The sequence below is a fragment of the Vanrija albida genome (assembly GCF_041260175.1).
Source record: "Vanrija albida strain AlHP1 chromosome Unknown contig_5, whole genome shotgun sequence".
In the NCBI taxonomy this organism is placed as follows: Eukaryota; Fungi; Basidiomycota; class Tremellomycetes; order Trichosporonales; family Trichosporonaceae; genus Vanrija; species Vanrija albida.
The window spans coordinates 1,457,461-1,473,308 of record NW_027191424.1 but is presented as its reverse complement, the minus strand read 5'-3'; the positions used below and the strand labels follow the sequence as shown (position 1 = coordinate 1,473,308).

The window sequence follows — 15,848 nt, the reverse complement described above, 5'->3', positions numbered from 1 at the left end:
GCCCGTATCAGTGGTGCAGTACAAGTGTGAGTGTGAGAACGGTGGGTGGGCAGTCGTCGGCGATGGCACGGCACAGTCGACGCGCCTGCGCCTGCGCCTACGCGGAGATGGAGCGGCGCCCGCCCCGCGGCCGCGCTCGACCAACGCCGGCCCAAGCCTCACCCATGGCGCCGGGCGCACTAGCTGGCGAGCTGGCGCTCGGCGGCAGTGGCTGTTGCCGGATAGGAGGTGCAGCGGTAGTCGGTGACGAGCCTGGTCGGCGCTGGTGCTGGCTGGCTGGCTGGCTTGCTCCCACTCTCGCTTGGTCGGCCGTGCCCGAATTAGCTCGAGTCGGCCAATGTGGAGGTCGGCGCCTTGGCTGGGCGTTGCTGCAGGCAGACACGTGTGCTTGTGCTGGCGCTGGGGCGATAGCATCCTCCAACCTGGTCATGCCCGAGGACGCGTCCACTAGTGTCCATCTGGCTGTGCAGCGAGCAGCAGCCAGCCTGCACGTCGTCGGATTTGAATGGCATTGTGGGGGGTTGGGGGGTTGGTCGTAGCCCAAGCCAAGTCGGGATTTCAAAAGTCGGCGGTGGGTCCGGCCAGGACAGCTAAGGATTTTCGGTGCGTGGGGTGAGGGGGGGAAGGCGGTGGGTGGGTAGTGAAGGGGGTGACGCCGAGGGGGGAGGGGAGGGGACCCTGGGTGCCTACTGCTTGGAGCCACCCAACCACCCACCGACCGACGACCCACCGACGACTGGGCAAAGACGCCGACTCATCCTCCTGCCTGCCTGCATCTCCTTCTCTCATCTTGCATCCTGCATCGCATCGCATCGACACTCTCTTCACCCAAACATCAATCACAATGGCGGAAAAGGTCCCCAAGAACATCCCCACAGACGACGACCCGGGTGAGTGACGTCGAGGTTATCATTCCGCCCCGCTCCACAAACCACCCAACCCCTGGCTGGCTGCGGTGCTCGAAGCGGTGACGATGCCGGCGGTGCTCTCGCCGCCGCTGCAAACACGAGCTGCGATAGCGAGCACGAGCGTCCAGCTCGCGACGGGCACTCGTCCCCCCCTCCCCCAATGCATTTGCATACCCTCGTGCGACGCTCGTACATGCACCACCGGGCCAGACGCTCCCCACGGAGGAGAGATTGAATTGTCGCCGCCGCCCACTGCAGCCCGCACACGTTCGTGTCCTGGCTGGCGCATGTGTCGCTCGACCAGTCACACAAACAACTCGACCCAGTAGCCTCCCGCTAGCAGAGAGCGTCCTCCAGCGCGCCCCAGAGCTTGCGACAGTGCTGACAGAGTGCTTGTCGCCATCGTCGCCCCCACACCCACCGCCATCGCCCCATCGCTCGCCAACCTCTCGAACGATACCGTCGTGACCCACTCTGCCGCCGGCGCCCCTCCGACTCGCGACCTCCCCCTCCCCGCTCATCATGTCCGCCGCCGTCGCTGCTGCCTACCCGCGTGACCGCCCGCGTGACTCGGTCCCGAACACAGTCCCGCAGCAGTTCACCGATGACTCGGGCGCCCCGGCCACCCTGCCCGACGTCGGCAGCGGCGGTGAGGAGTCCAAGATGAAGATCCTGCTCGGTCTGCTCAAGAGGTCGGTGTGGTGGGGGAGGGGGACTGAGCTGGACTGGGCTGACTCTGCAGGCTCGTCGGCGTCAAGGACGTGGCCAACCTGTAAGTCGAGGAAGGCAGGTGCAAAGGAAGGCGCTGACATTACAGCCGTCTCTCGCTCCCTGCCTCGCTCCTCGAGCCCATCCCCAACCTCGAGTACTGGCAGTATGCTGATCGCGCCGACATCTTTGCTGCGTATGTGCTACGAGGTTGGCTACGACTGACGGCGCAGGATCGGTGACTCGAGCGATGACCTGGAGCGGATGCTCGCCGTCCTCCGCTTCTGCTTCTCAAAGGACTTGAAGTTCATCCGTGCGCGCCTCGGCAAGACGTACAACTCGACGCTCGGTGAGTGGACAATGGCCCTAGTCGAGCCCCGCTGACCGCACCAGGCGAGCACTTCCGCTGCTCGTGGCGTGTCCCGCCGCTTATCGTCGATAAGAAGACTGGCGCCCCCATTGTTCGTACCCACGTCCACGTCCCCATCCCCAACGAGCCTGCGTACGGCGGCCAGGGTGGCAGCGGCTGGTCTACCCCTATCCTTCGTCCTGAGGACGGTGGCAAGGGCAGCGAGACTAGGTGAGTTGGCAGCAAGCGAGCGAGGGCGGGGGCGCCGCAACGCTCGAGCCCATGCCCCCGACGCGTTACCACGGGGACCCCACTGACTGGCCAGCTCGATCAAGTCGGCATCGTCCAAGAACGACAAGACCAAGAGCACCAAGCTCCCCAACCCGTCCACGGCGTCGTTTGACATGTCGTCGCTCCGCCAGGCCATCCCCGGCCCCGGTGACGAGGTCCTTCCCCGCGACCCCGAGGCCGGCGTCAAGGAGAGCGAGAAGGTCACGGTCGTCTTCCTCTGCGAGCAGACCTCGCATCACCCCCCGGTCTCGGCTGCCTACTACTACTGCCCCGAGCGCGGTATCGAGGCTGTCGGTATCGACCACATCCTTGCCCGTGTCTCCTTCCCATGTACGTCGGATCGGGGTGCCCGTTTGTTGCGCCACTAACAGCTCCCCAGCCGTTCGCCTCGGCCCTGGTACCCAGAACAAGGGCATCTTTATCCGCATCCTGCGCGACGGCCCCGGCAAGGGCGAGGTGAGTAGCACCTAGCACAATGAATGGAGCACGACGCTGAACACGTGACAGGAGTACCAGATTACGCACCCCGAGGCCCAGGTCAATGGCATTCTTAAGGGTGCCTACTACGGCACAATGAGTGATCAAGTTGCCGTCACTGTGCGTGGTGGTGACGGAGCCACGAAGCTGCGTGTCCTTTTGGACTACAAGGATGAGGTGGGTCAACAAAATCTGCTATCAGCACTGACGTCAGTCGTGGATCGGCAAGCCCCGATTCCTCGTCGAGGGTGTTATTTACCGCTACAAGACTGGCGACGAGGAGGCCGAGTCGTGGAAGAAGCCCAAGCAGGTCCCATCAGATAAGGTGGTGGCCACGCTCGAGGGCAACTGGATGAAGGAAATGAAGTACAAGCTCAAGGGGGAGAAGGTGGGTTGGATTTGTGGGCAAGGCGGGAGATTGCTGACACGCGCAGGAGTGGAAGGTCCTCATCAGCCTCGACGAGCTCGCGCTCATCCCCAAGGACGTGCGACCTGTCGAGGAGCAGGACGTGCGCGAGTCGCGACGACTGTGGGACCCTGTTACTGTCAACCTGTTGGCAAAGAACTGGGGCGAGGCGACCAAGCAGAAGCAAGTGATCGAGCAGCGCCAGCGCGACATTGCGGCCAAGCTCAAGGAGGACGGCAAGGAGTGAGTGGGGGTTCCGGCCCGTCGCCAACGTAAACACGGCGTAGCCATGGCGATACGCGCGTCGTTTGTTTGGTAGACTAAACACTGGCTTTCGCGTGCTAACGTTATCTTCTCCCTCAGGCACGAGATCATCTACTTTGAACCAGAGTACGAGGATGGCCGCCCTAGGCTTACGGCTGAGGGCAAGAAGGCGGTAGACGAGGAGATTGCGCGTGTGACGCGGGGGGTCGCGTCGGTCGCGTCGGCGTAGAGCGGCAGAGACAGGGGAGGGAGGGGAGGGGAAGCATTGTATGATAGCCATCTGGACGCGCATAGATCCACGCCGCGTTCTTTTCTGATGGCAGGGGAGGTGATAGGGAGAGGGAGGGTTACTGGCCATTACGGCTAGTCTTAATAGCACGGCCAGTGGTGCGACTGCGGGCCGTTAGTATTCAATATGCAGTGTGCCGGGTAGTGTGTGGCGGGGTGGGCTGCAATGCCGAGCTGGCTGGCTTGCTGACATGCTGGCATTGCATTCCTGTCAATGCTCACCCCAAGGACGATGAAACACGAGGGTGTGGTAGCGTCGGGTGCGTTGGGCGACGCCACTGCGCCACGCCGCGGCAACTGGCACGCAGGGCTGGGCTGGCCGGCTGGCTGGCGCCACTGAACCCGTGGACGCGACGAGGGCTGAGTCGCGGGGCGCGATGGACAGGCCGATGGATTGGCCGATGGGCAGTAGTAACCCATTACGGTGAGCTGGCTGGGCATGGGCTAGGCTGCTTGCTCTATGGGTCAAGCCGGCGACGCCACAGTGGTCGCGGGATGGCCGGTGCAATAAAGGACGGCAGTGGATCGCGCTGCGTGTGGATAGAGTGCGCGAGATTGCAGGTTGCAGGATCGGCGGGAGGTGGTGCGGTGGGCGGGGGCGTGGGCGGGGGGGGGGTGCAGGGTGGGTGGCGTGGCAGGGCCGCGGGTGGACGGCCGCAGGACTCGACCCGTGCCTCCAGGGTCTTTGCCTGTCCGAAACAGCAAGCGCCCGCACTGCTCGTGTTTGTTGTTGACTGTTTTCTGGCCGCGCCGCGTCGACGACCGACTTTCCCTGCACACCCGCGCCCGTGTTTGCAAGTAGCCGTATTGGGCTGGCCGTGCCGACCAGGCTCCCCGTCGGTTGGGACGAGGGGGACGAGGGGGGGGAGGCACTGGTGCAGGGCGGCGCGAGGAGGCGACGAGGACGAGGCAGACCGGCGACTGTCAACATCGCGCCTGCATGGCCACGGCGTGCTACTCGAACCCCTAGAGACGGTTGTCGCTGCTTCCTGCGTTGCTCCAGTTTGGGGTCGCTCGCTGGCTCGCTGGCTCGCTCACCCACTCGACCCGCTAGGACGCCGCCGCCCACCGACCCGCCCGCTGCCGGACGGTCCCCCCACCCGTCCAGCTACCCCTCTGCCGTTGTCCAGGGCGGGCGGTGACGATATCGCCTGCGGGCTGCTCCTGCTTGCTCGGTCTGTAGCGCTGCAGCTTTACGGCGTGACGCTGCGCGCTGGTTGTACCGACTGGCCTGGCGACTGGCAGCAGCCCGCCCGCACGTACCGACACTCGCACGCACGCACCCACACCCACCCACCCGCCCGCATTCATTCCGCCAAGTCGTCGTTGCAAACTGCTCACCAAACCAACCCCACCCAACACCCGCATGCTCCACCCACACCCTCCTCCTTGACAAACTCGAGACAATCATTCACACCCACACTCCTTTGACTCACGACCCAACGAGCGAGACAGCGACGACGACGACGACGACGACATCGACGCCGACGCCACGACACGTCCCGACAACTATAATCTAACCCACCCCCCTCCCCCATCGCAGCTCGCCTTCCTCCCTCCCGCCCCAGGCGTACCTCGGCACGGCTCCCGCACTCGTCGCATCGCCGCTGCAGCCTCGTCTTGTTTTCCAGCCATCTCACCGCACCCACAACCCCCACACCCACACGCCCACACCGCACTGGCCTCGGCTGCAGCTTGAGCCCCCGACCCCGATCACCTCGCCGCCCCTACTCACGTCGGTGCGATGGCGGACCCTCACTATGGCTATGGCCACGGCGAAAGCCCTGCCCACGGCCGAGCGTCCTCTTCGCCAACACAACAACCCTCGCCTCCAAACACGTTTGGCGGCCACTCACCCCCGACAGAGACGGCCACAGAGCTCGGCCCAGCTGCATCCCCCTCCCCCCAGCCCCGCACACCGCCTACCTTTGTCCTCCGCGGCGTCTCGCCCGTAGAGAGTGACGAGGCAGAACTCGCCTGGGACGAGGGCCGCGGCAACCCCAGCCCGTCGGCGAGCGTCGCTGCCATTGCGTACGCCCGCCGTCAGCGCATCAGCGCAAACCCGCCCCTGCCAGACAGGCCCTATGCCGCTCCCCCATTACGCCCCATCACGCCGATAGGTTCCCCTGCAGGCAGCGCCGCGGCGTCTACTGCTGCCCTCGCTGCGTCGTCGGTGCTCGCTACTCCGTCGTCGGCCATGGTGTACTCGAGCGCTGGTTCGAGTGCGGCGACTGCCGGCGGCTCGTCGAGTTCTCAGGTCGGCGCGTCCACTTCAACAATCGAGATCAGCCCCCCACCACCCGTTCACCGCTCCATGTCACGCGCGTCGTCGCGCGCCGTTTCCCGTGCAGAGTCTCGTTCAGAGTCGCGGGCAGAGTCGAGGGGGCCATCGCGGACAGGCTCTAGGGCTGCAATGCTCCGCACGTCGGACGAAGAGCCCCCCTTGACACCTGGCGGCGGCCTCGACCTCGACATGCCTCGCTACGCCTTCCTCAACCAGGACCCTTCGGTTTCAAGAGCAGACTCACCCGCGTCGGGCAGAAACAACGCACGGCAGAAGCACCTCTCCGGCCAGAGCGCTTACTCGGCCTACTCTGACTGGGAGTCGACAGAAGGTGGCAGCAGCAACGGCCACAACAGGTTTTCCACTGCATCCCGTCCCTTTGCAGCCTTTGCTGGCGGTCCACCACCAGCATGGGGCAGACGCGACTCGACCCGCTCGCTCAAGAGCATCAAGTCGATTCGCTCAGTAAAGTCGCTCCGACGAAAACGCCAGAACGCCCAGTCGCCCAGTCACGCGGGTCCCTCTGGCGGTGGCGGCGACTTTGAGGACGAGGAGGATCTCGAGCTGTGGGCGCTCGTTCGACGCGCCGCCATTCTCGAGCGTCTCCTGCGTGCAGGCAAGCGAGCGTCCAACATTGCCAGCCGCAATACGTACCGCTTCAGCGTGCAGTCGGCTTCGACCCACTACACGTCTCATACCAGCAGATACGGCCGCACATCGGCTCAGTACGACCGCCCGAGAGCACCATCACGCTCAGGATCGACCCCGCCAAACCGTAACGCCAGCCAGGCGAGCAGTTCAGGTCGCCGGAGAAGCGGCCAGAGCACGGGCTCGACGTCGCTCCGCACGCGTCTCGCGCGTCGCCTCGGCCGCACACGCCAGTTTACAGGCCTCAACAGCGACGAGGAGGACGATGTCGACCCAGCAGATCTGCAGACGGATGAAGGGCACAACTCGCGTGCGGTGACGCCACACACGCCGCCACGTCGCGCCCTCTCAACGTCATTTACGCGTCCACAGGCCGAGCGCCAAGTCACACCGCCGCCCGGTGCTGGCATGGGTGTTATTGTCTTTCCCGAGCTTGCTGCTCTCCCGCCCCTCGGCGCCCAGCCCATTAAGCGTAATGGCGAGCTCGTGTCGCAGTCGTGTTTGCCGCCGTCGGTCGCCGTGCCGCACAACCCTCTCCCACTTCCACCTCCCGGCGACACACAGGCGTCACGGTCCTTCCACTCGCTGAGAAACCTGCGCTGGCTTGACGAAAAACACCCCTCGGGGCAGTTTAGCCAGGGCACGGCGCCGCACGCCTCGACCGCCACGTTTGGCACTGCCGTCTTTGGCGACGTGCCGTCGTGTGACGACCGCTTCAAGCGGGCAACCGTGCGCCGCGTCAAGATTCTCGTCGCTGTCGGCTGCATCATTGGCATCATTGTCATCACGGGGCTGCTGGCTGGGTTACTTTCTGCCAGACAACACCGGGATAACAAGGCCGAGAGGGAGGGGTGAGGCGGCGCGTCGAGGCGTTGTTGTCGGCGTCGTGTTCGCCAAGAGGCCCCTCCCGCTAGACGCTAGTGTCTGCCACTTGCCGTTCGCCTGGCCATAGCCTCTGCCACTGGCTATTCGCCTCACTTCATAATGTCGCTACGCGCACTCGTGCACGGCTCACGCCGCGTGCTCCGCGCGTCGCGCTCCACCAGCATACCCCCCGCCCGTCCCCCTGGGCCGCTCGTATCCCCGCTTCGTTGGTATCTACCCCGGATTCGCCCATTGTTTCCCTCTCCCACACTTCGAGCTGGACACTGTCCTTGGACAACTTGCTAGCCACATCCCACTGCATTTTTCTGTTAGCACGCGCTTGATCGCCGGGTCCATATTTAGTCGTCACTGGGACAAATGCATAGCGTGCACGCGCGCCACGCCGAGCAAATGCTACAAGGATGATGGTGGGGTGGGCCACGGGCGCCCGCTGCGACGTCGGCAGCCTAATACAGTCTGATCTACATTCTCATACCCTCATGCTGTCGAGGAGCTCCATCGACGTGACCGAGTTTCCGCGGATGACCTGGGGGGTGGGTTAGCGGGTACGACAGCGAGAGGGAGGTACCCACGACCATGCCGGCGGGCTTGCGCTGTCCGGCGCCGAGCTCCTCGTACGCCTGGTCGACGACGAGGTTGAGGAACATGTCGAAGCCGCGCAGGATGCCGGAAACCTGGCGTCCGCCCTGGATGTGGATGAACAGGCGGCGGTCCATGAACTCTGCGTGGTGTTAGCAGGGCGGGGGGAAGGGGGGGGGGGAGGGGAGGGGGTTGCGGCGGCGCGGCAGGCCTGCTGGCGAGGGGGCGGGCGGGCGGGGCTGGCACGACGGCATCAGGCGCGCAGGCAGTGTCGACATTCGCGAATTCGAGCGGCCGACTTTCGGCCGCACTAACAGGCTGGCGATCAAGCAAGCAGGCGTGCGACGTCTCCGTCCTCGGCGCAGCCACAATGCAGGCGTAGCCACACATGCAGGCGCGACCACGAGCGATGCCGATGCTCGCTCGCGGCTTCGCTAGCCACCCGCGTGCCGTCCATCGTCGCCGCCGCCATCCAAGCGCATTCGTTCCTTTTGCAAAGTCGAACTCGCTGCGATCCCCGCGCCGCACAGCGCCGCCATGCAGACTTACTCTTGAGTTCGGGCTGGGCTGGGCGGGACATGGCTGGGGGTTGGTTGGGGGAGGAAGGTCGAGGAAGGGGAAGGAGGAGAAGGAGAAGTCGGAACCTCGCGTCAGACGGCGCTCGTTTTGGGCCGGGTGTAGCCTGTAGTCGTGGGATCCGGTCGATTCCGTGTCCGAGTGTCGAGCTGTCCGCGGGTGTGGTGGTGGTGAGGTGGGTGTTTGTGGTATTGTTGACTTGTCGATGCAACTGAAATCAATGATCGCTGCCAGTCGCCACGGCCGGCGTTTCCCCTCCCACCGGCGTGTGGCAGTCGCCACCTAGATTCACGACCTCCACGCGGCGTGTCCAGCGGTTGTATGCGTTGTAGACTCCACATCGTCGCCCACACCCACCCCCGCCATGTCCCCCCGCGACCGCACGGCAGAGTTCCACTCGGCGCTCAGCAGCATCAAGGCGCGCACCGCGCTGCCGGCCAAGAAGCGCGACGGCGCCAAGCAGCCGCTGATCGCCGGCCCGAGCAGCAGTAGCAAGAGCGAGTTTGGACGGCTCGCTGGGAACATTGCAAAGGATATCAACAATACGACGCTCAAGCTGCAGAAGCTGGCGCAGTGTGAGTAGCGAGGCGCGCGTAGCGCGGCGAGCGGTGCCGCGGCGGCGTGGTCGAGGCCGAGCTGCCTGGCATCGCGCCGAGTGCTGCCGCCGACCTCCGCGCCCATTCTCCCCGCCCGCCCCGCTGACGCTCGGCGACACGCAGTGGCCAAACGCAAAACCCTCTTCGACGACCGCCCGATCGAAATCTCAGAGCTCACCTACATCATCCGGCAGGACATCGCCTCGCTCAACACGCAGATCGCGCAGCTGCAAGTGTTTGTGCGCGCCAACAAGCCGCCGGCGGGCTCGGGCAAGCAGGTCGAGGAGCACAATTACAACGTCGTCATGATGCTCCAGAGCCGCCTCGCCAACATGGGCATGGGGTTCAAGGACGTGCTCGAGCTGCGCACGCAGAACATGAAGGCGAGCAGGGATCGCACCGAGCAGTTCATGCACTCGGCGAGCAGTGCGGCCGTACCGCCGCCGGCAAAGGGTAAGTCGGAGACATGTGGCCGAGGCGCGCTCGCTGACGCCCGCGCCCAGACTCGCTGCTCCTCAACCAGCCCAGCGCGGGCGGACCAGGATCAGGCCACGACCGGAAGGGCAAGGCGCGCGCCGCGCCGGGCGAGGGCGCAGACTTCCTCGCGCTCAACCTCGACGGCGATGGCCAGGCAACGACGGGGCAGCACGCCGACGCCGGGGGATACCAGCAGATGCAGCTGGTCGAGCAGCAGGTGGGAATCTACCACGGCACGAGTGCTGACGCTTTAGGACAACTACATCCAATCCCGCTCCACCGCCATCGAGTCGATCGAGTCGACGATCGCAGAGCTCGGCCAGATCTTCTCCCAGCTCGCAAACATGGTCGCAGAGCAGCGCGAGACGGTCCAGCGCATCGACGCAGACGTCACGGACATCTCGGTAAACGTGTCGGGCGCACAGAGGGAGCTGCTCAAGTACTATGCGAGCATTAGCAGTAATCGCTGGTTGATGCTCAAGATCTTTGGTGTGCTCATTATTTTCGTGAGTCGCGAGCGCCCACCGTGGCGAACCGGTGTCGGCAGCCCCACTAACACCCCCAGTTCCTCGTCTTCATCCTCGTGTCGTAGCCCGCGCGATTGTACAACATAGACCACATGCAACGTATAGTATCATTCTATGGACAGCGCCTACTCGGCCGCGACCAGCCGCTCCTCACGGGCCAGGCGCTCGGCCGCCGCGCGCTCCTTCTCCTCGCGCTCGCGCTGCTGTGCGTCGGCGTGCGCCTCGTCCCACGTCTTGGCGGGTGGTGCGGTGGCCGCTGTTGCTGCCGCCGCCGCGGCCTTCTCTGCCGCCTTCCTCTTCTCCTCCGCAAGCGCCGCGGCCTTCTTCTTCTCCTCCGCAGCAGCCACTGCCGCGGCGTCCGCCTTGCGCTTCTCCTCGGCGGCAGCCTCGTCGGCCTTGCGCTTCGCCTCGGCCGCCGCGGCCGCAGCACGCGCCTGCTCCTCCTTCTCTTCGAGCACGAGCGCGGCCAGCTCCTTCTCGAGCTCGTCGTCGTCGGCAGTGACGCCCGCCGCGTCGGTCGCGAGCCGGCCGCCGAGCTGCACGGCGTCGTCGATCTCCTTCTGGTCGGCCAGTGCGTCGGCCAGCGCGTCCGTCGTCGCGGCGATGCGCTCGGGCGAGAGGCGCGGGTCGGCCAGCGCGCTCGACAGCGCCGCCGTCGACGCCTCGTACGCCGACATGATCTGCCGTCAGCTCCACCCTGGGCACCACACCCACCTCGGCGTCCCCCTTGGCCTGGTCGATCGCGCGCAGCACGCCGCGCAGCTGCTCGCCCGCGGCCACGCGCTTGGCCAGCACCTCGTCCAGGTGCTTCTTGCTGCGCAGGTAGCTTGTCGCCGTGGCGCGCTGCCCGGCCCGCAGCTGCTTCTTCGCCTTGTCCTGGCACTGCGCGGCCTCGCTCTCGACGGCGGCGATCTGCGCGTCGATCTGCGCCAGCGCTCCGGACACAGCGACGGCGCCGCGGTCGGCCTCGGTGATCGGGTGCTCGGCGGCGACCTGGCCACTCGCGAGGATCTTGACCACGTCGCCGTCGACGACGACGGACCCGACGTCACGGGAGAGCCAGACGAGAAGCACGTCGATGTCGCGGCTGCTCAGGGGGGCGGGCGAGCCGACCTGCTCCGCAAACTCCTTGAGGAACGACGCGCGCGTGTACAGGCTTTCAGAGTACAGCACGGGCGGGTTCGCGTCGACGTGCTTTGAGAACTTTTGTGCCGCCGCCTGCGGTTAGCGATGAAACAGAGCAAGCTCACTCACCTTGACCGCCGCCTTGTCGACAAACGACGAGCCCTTCACGGCCTTCCACAGCGCGTCCTCCGACGCCTCGCCCCCGCCGAAGGGCGACAGCCGCCCGAGCGCCGACCAGCCGGCGGCGGCGAGGCGCGAGCCGATGGACGGCGAGGCGTCGATCGGCGTCGGCGAGGTCAGGAAGCGCTGCAGCGGGACGAGGGAGTGGCTGGGGCCGTTGGCGAGCGTGTCCTGGTCGTCAGCGGGGCAGACACCCTGCGACTCACCACCACCCCGCCGAGCCCCTTGGGTGTCGAGCCCGACGCATTCGCGAACCGCTCGAGCAGCTCGCCGTCGACGCTGAGCACGAGCACGTCACGCCCCGCGCCCGCCGTCGCACCGGCATACCCCGATTTCAGTGTCGCCGAGAGCACGTCGCCCCACCACTGCACGTTGCGCACGTACCCGTCCGGGTTGGCCTCGCGCTGCGCGCGCGTGAACGAGTAGAGCGCGGCCAGGCGCTCGGCGCTCGGCACGGGCACTGGTGGGGCCTTGGTGGCGAGGAAGGGCGGCGGCGGCGTGGCCATGTTGGTTGTTGTTGGTGAACGCAAAATCAAAACATTGGGTCGTGACGATTGGGTGGTGGAGTGGGCCGCCGGACTTGGTGGCGGTGGCGAATGGCACTACGTGGCTGGCCTCTGAGCTGCCTTCCGACTCTTGGTCTCCCCCGACAGTCTACACAACTGGATACATCAATTGAATGTTGCTACGACGAATGGTGCTGGTACAAGTATGGTGCGAGTCATAGACTTCTTGCGGGTCACAGACTCAGCCTAGGCAGTGTCAACAAGACGGTCGGTCTCGCCCTCCGCGTAGCTAGGGAGGACCTCCTCGTCAATGGCGAACCCGGCCTCGGCAGCCTTGTCGTCACGTACCGCCTTGGAAGCACGCTTCGCCTCCTTGGCAGCACGGCGCGCGGCGCGGCGCTCCTGGCGAGCAGCACGGCGGGCAGCACGGCGCTCACGGCAGCTGCCGTCGCGGCAGCCGAGACGGATGGCAAGGAAGATGAGAGAGAACAGGACCTGCAGCACCGCGCCGACAAGCGCGCCGATGACAAACGAGCGGATGGGGACAGGGAGATCAGTGAGCCCCTTGCCCAGGCGGACGCGGAACATGTCCCACTTGTAGAGCATGGCGTCGAGGGCCGCGTGCGCTTGGGGGTGGGAACCAGCGTAGTATGGCTTGCGGGAATGCGCCACGCCGACCAGGTGGGGGTGGCCGCCGGGATAGGGTTCGACGTGGACGCGGTGGCCGTCGTGGTGGTGAGCGTGGGCGTGGTGGCCGTGGCCATAGTGGTGCCCACTGCCATCCTTGTTCAGAGGCTGCACCTGGGGCTGGAAACCGCCGGCGTTGTGGCCAACGTGATGAATGTTGACGCCGTTGGGGCGGGGGCGACCGTGCAGCTGCTCAGGGCGGAGCTCAATGATCACGGGTGCGCCGTGATGGCCGCCGATGCGCTCGTAGCCCATCGGCGAGTCGCGGCCGGGACGGTGGAGACCGAGGCGCGAGAGGAGGGCGCCAAGCGGACCGGGGATCCAGCGCGACGGGAGGTGGGAGCGCGCCTTGTCGGGGCAGGGGAACGGCGCGTGGCGGCCTACCGGGTCCACGAACCACTTGGCGTTGCCCCATCTCTCGTCCAGATTGCGGCGGGCCATGTGCGCGCCCTCGGGGGCGGCGCGCTCGACCGGCACGCTGTCGCGTTCACTGTTCGCGGCGGCGTTGACGCCGAACGCGTGCCCAAAGTGGGGCTTGAACCACAGTTCCTCCTCGGGCTCGGGAGCTGCGGCGGGTGCGGCGGCAGCGACGGCTGTGAGGTCAGCAACTGTGGACGGGCGGGAGAAGGCGACGGCGTACCCAGAGTCGAGGCCACGAGGATGAGCGAGAGCTTCATGGCTGGTGTAAATGAGTGCGGGGCCAGCCCTGGTGCTGCAATGAGGGAGAACTGAGCGAGATGAGTAGAGAACAAGCGTCGAGTGAGTGTTGTTGAGTTGGGTGTTGTTGCGTGAGAGCTGCTCGATGAGACGACGAATGCACCCAAAGTGGCAAAGCGGGCTAACGACCAAGCGGGGTAGGCGGGAACGGGCGGAGGTATTTCATTTTGGACCCGCCAGTCATTCTGGGCGAGTTGAGCTGCGCATTGTGATCGAGGACGAGTGGAGCTGCGGGTGGGAGAGGGGGGAGGGAGGTGGTGAGCGAGCTGTCGAGGCAATGCATCAACGATTTACAACGCGTAAAGAGCGCAAGAAGAGCCAAGTCCATCGGTTGGCCAGGGGCATGAGATGCATGACCGTGGCGCTCACTCCGCCACGTGTGGACATAAGCCCTGGCTCTGTTCAGGCAACATTCAGCTTTGGCTTGAGCTTGTCAACCATGGATCTCCTGCTACGTGCATGGGGCTGCTCGTGCACTCCTCGAGTGCACTAGAGCGAGACATTGTCGAGGCAATGCTGCCAAGGAGAGGCAGCATCATTGCCACCAGTCACTCACGACGATTTGCCCCCGTGCCACATGTCATTTTGCGGGGCCTCAAAGTCACTCACGGGTTAGTTGCTCGAAACAACTCTGTCTGCCTTCTCTCTTCTCCTTTACCGTCGCCATCAACCTCGCTACCATGTCGGTCATGCTCGAGACGTCCCTCGGGGACCTCGTCATCGACCTCGAGGTCGACCGTTGCCCGCGCACCTGCGAAAACTTTCTCAAGCTCTGCAAGATCAAGTACTACGCGTTGAATGCCTTCTTCAACGGTAAGTAGCGAGCTACCTTGGCGTCCATGAAAGCTAACCACACAGTGTCAAAGGATTTTATCGCGCAGACGGGTGACCCAACGGCAACCGGGACGGGTGGCGAGTCGCTTCAGTCGTATCTTTACTCGCTGCACCCCGAGGGCGCCAAGCCCCCGCGCTACTTCGAGCCCGAGATCACGACAAAGCTCAAGCACACGACAAAGGGCACTGTTTCCATGGCCGTCGCACCGACCGACCCGCCAGGCTGTGGGTCCCAGTTCTTCATCACGCTCGCCGATCAGATCGACTACCTGGACGGCAAGCACGCCGTGTTTGGCCATGTTATCGAGGGCCTGGACACGCTCGACAAGATCAACGAGGCGTTCCTAGACAAGGACGGCCGGCCACTGCAGGACATCCGTGTGCGACATGTTGAAGTGCTCGGTGGGTGATCACTCGTGGCAATGATGTGCTGACTCGCTTCAGAGGACCCATTCCCCGACCCGCCAAACCTCATCGACACGCCACCGTCCCCGATCCGTCCACCCGACGTCGGCGGCGACGTTGTCCGCATTGGAGACGACGAGAACCCATTTGAGGAACTGGACGAGGAGGAGAAGGAGATCAAGCGGCGCCAGACTGAGGCGTCTAGCTCGGCGCTGACCCTGGAAATGATTGGCGACCTCCCGTTCGCGGCCGTCCGACCCCCCGAGAACATTCTCTTCGTGTGCAAGCTCAACCCCGTCACGCAGGACGAAGACCTCGAGCTCATCTTTTCCCGGTTCGGCAAAATCCTCAGCTGTGAAGTCGTGCGCGATAAGAAGACCGGCGACTCGCTCCAGTACGCATTCATCGAGTTCGACGAGCGCGAGTCGGCAGAGCAGGCCTACTTCAAGATGCAGAACGTGCTCGTCGACGACAGGCGTATCTGGGTCGACTTTTCGCAATCCGTGTCCAAGATGCGTCTCTCAGACATCACGGGCGGGCGCGGGGGCCGTGGTGGGCGCGGCGGGAGGGGCGGCTTTGGCGGCCGGGGTGGAGGTGGCCGGGGCGGCGGTTTCAGCGCGCCGCGCGACTCGGGCTACGGGTCGCGTGGGCCTCCTCCCCCTCGTGATGACCGCCCTCGTGACGACCGCCGCGAGGCTCGGCCAAGCAATGGTCCCCACGACGAACCAAGGAAGCGGAGCCGGAGCCCGCGCCGGGACGAGCGCGACGGCCGTGACCGCCGAGACGACCGCCGAGACGATCGTCGTGGCGACAGGAGAGACGACAGGCGGTATGATGACCGCGACCGTGATCGTGACCGTGGCCACCGCGACGACCGGGACCGGCGAGACCGAGACCGGGATCGCGACCACCGCGATCGCGACCGCGACAGGCGGCGCGATGACGACCGGAGGCGTGACGATGACCGGAGGAGGTACTAGAATAGCATTGGCGCATACCACCGTGCCCATGTCCATAACACTGCATGCATTCAGCGTAGATTCGGTGCAGTTGGCGGCACAGATCCCACCACGCCGTATCTCGCCGCCACGCGGAACCAAAAATCGCCGTGCTCGGATCGTTCTCGACATT

General features: G+C 65.2%; 7 protein-coding genes across 7 annotated transcripts; 4 read left to right on the top strand and 3 right to left on the bottom strand.

Moving 5' to 3' along the window:
- Positions 1–844: 844 nt before the first annotated feature.
- Positions 845–3,632, top strand: Q8F55_006706 (uncharacterized protein; the record flags this gene model as incomplete). Its single annotated transcript, XM_069355158.1, has 12 exons — positions 845–890; positions 1,495–1,600; positions 1,651–1,680; positions 1,726–1,812; positions 1,850–1,965; positions 2,010–2,196; positions 2,291–2,586; positions 2,636–2,712; positions 2,764–2,910; positions 2,963–3,121; positions 3,168–3,382; positions 3,503–3,632. The coding sequence occupies 12 exons, from the start codon at positions 845–847 to the stop codon at positions 3,630–3,632; spliced, it is 1,596 nt and encodes a 531-aa protein (XP_069207229.1).
- A 1,803-nt stretch (positions 3,633–5,435) lies between these two features.
- Q8F55_006705 (uncharacterized protein) lies at positions 5,436–7,478 on the top strand (the record flags this gene model as incomplete). The annotated part of the gene is made up of 1 exon (XM_069355157.1): positions 5,436–7,478. One exon carries the CDS (start codon positions 5,436–5,438, stop codon positions 7,476–7,478), a length of 2,043 nt encoding a protein of 680 aa, XP_069207228.1.
- Positions 7,479–7,977: 499 nt separating this feature from the next.
- On the bottom strand, positions 7,978–8,667 carry Q8F55_006704 (uncharacterized protein; the record flags this gene model as incomplete). The annotated part of the gene is made up of 3 exons (XM_069355156.1): positions 7,978–8,034; positions 8,081–8,229; positions 8,637–8,667. The coding sequence occupies 3 exons, from the start codon at positions 8,665–8,667 to the stop codon at positions 7,978–7,980; spliced, it is 237 nt and encodes a 78-aa protein (XP_069207227.1).
- Positions 8,668–9,027: 360 nt separating this feature from the next.
- On the top strand, positions 9,028–10,328 carry sed5 (Integral membrane protein SED5; the record flags this gene model as incomplete). The annotated part of the gene is made up of 5 exons (XM_069355155.1): positions 9,028–9,238; positions 9,383–9,712; positions 9,763–9,953; positions 9,991–10,242; positions 10,302–10,328. 5 exons carry the CDS (start codon positions 9,028–9,030, stop codon positions 10,326–10,328), a joined length of 1,011 nt encoding a protein of 336 aa, XP_069207226.1.
- Positions 10,329–10,388: 60 nt separating this feature from the next.
- Positions 10,389–12,074, bottom strand: Q8F55_006702 (uncharacterized protein; the record flags this gene model as incomplete). The annotated part of the gene is made up of 4 exons (XM_069355154.1): positions 10,389–10,943; positions 10,978–11,466; positions 11,518–11,739; positions 11,775–12,074. The coding sequence occupies 4 exons, from the start codon at positions 12,072–12,074 to the stop codon at positions 10,389–10,391; spliced, it is 1,566 nt and encodes a 521-aa protein (XP_069207225.1).
- Positions 12,075–12,320: 246 nt separating this feature from the next.
- Positions 12,321–13,438, bottom strand: Q8F55_006701 (uncharacterized protein; the record flags this gene model as incomplete). The annotated part of the gene is made up of 2 exons (XM_069355153.1): positions 12,321–13,354; positions 13,402–13,438. 2 exons carry the CDS (start codon positions 13,436–13,438, stop codon positions 12,321–12,323), a joined length of 1,071 nt encoding a protein of 356 aa, XP_069207224.1.
- A 720-nt stretch (positions 13,439–14,158) lies between these two features.
- On the top strand, positions 14,159–15,697 carry cyp6 (Peptidyl-prolyl cis-trans isomerase-like 4; the record flags this gene model as incomplete). The annotated part of the gene is made up of 3 exons (XM_069355152.1): positions 14,159–14,291; positions 14,337–14,714; positions 14,757–15,697. The coding sequence occupies 3 exons, from the start codon at positions 14,159–14,161 to the stop codon at positions 15,695–15,697; spliced, it is 1,452 nt and encodes a 483-aa protein (XP_069207223.1).
- Between the last annotated feature and the right edge of the window lie 151 nt (positions 15,698–15,848).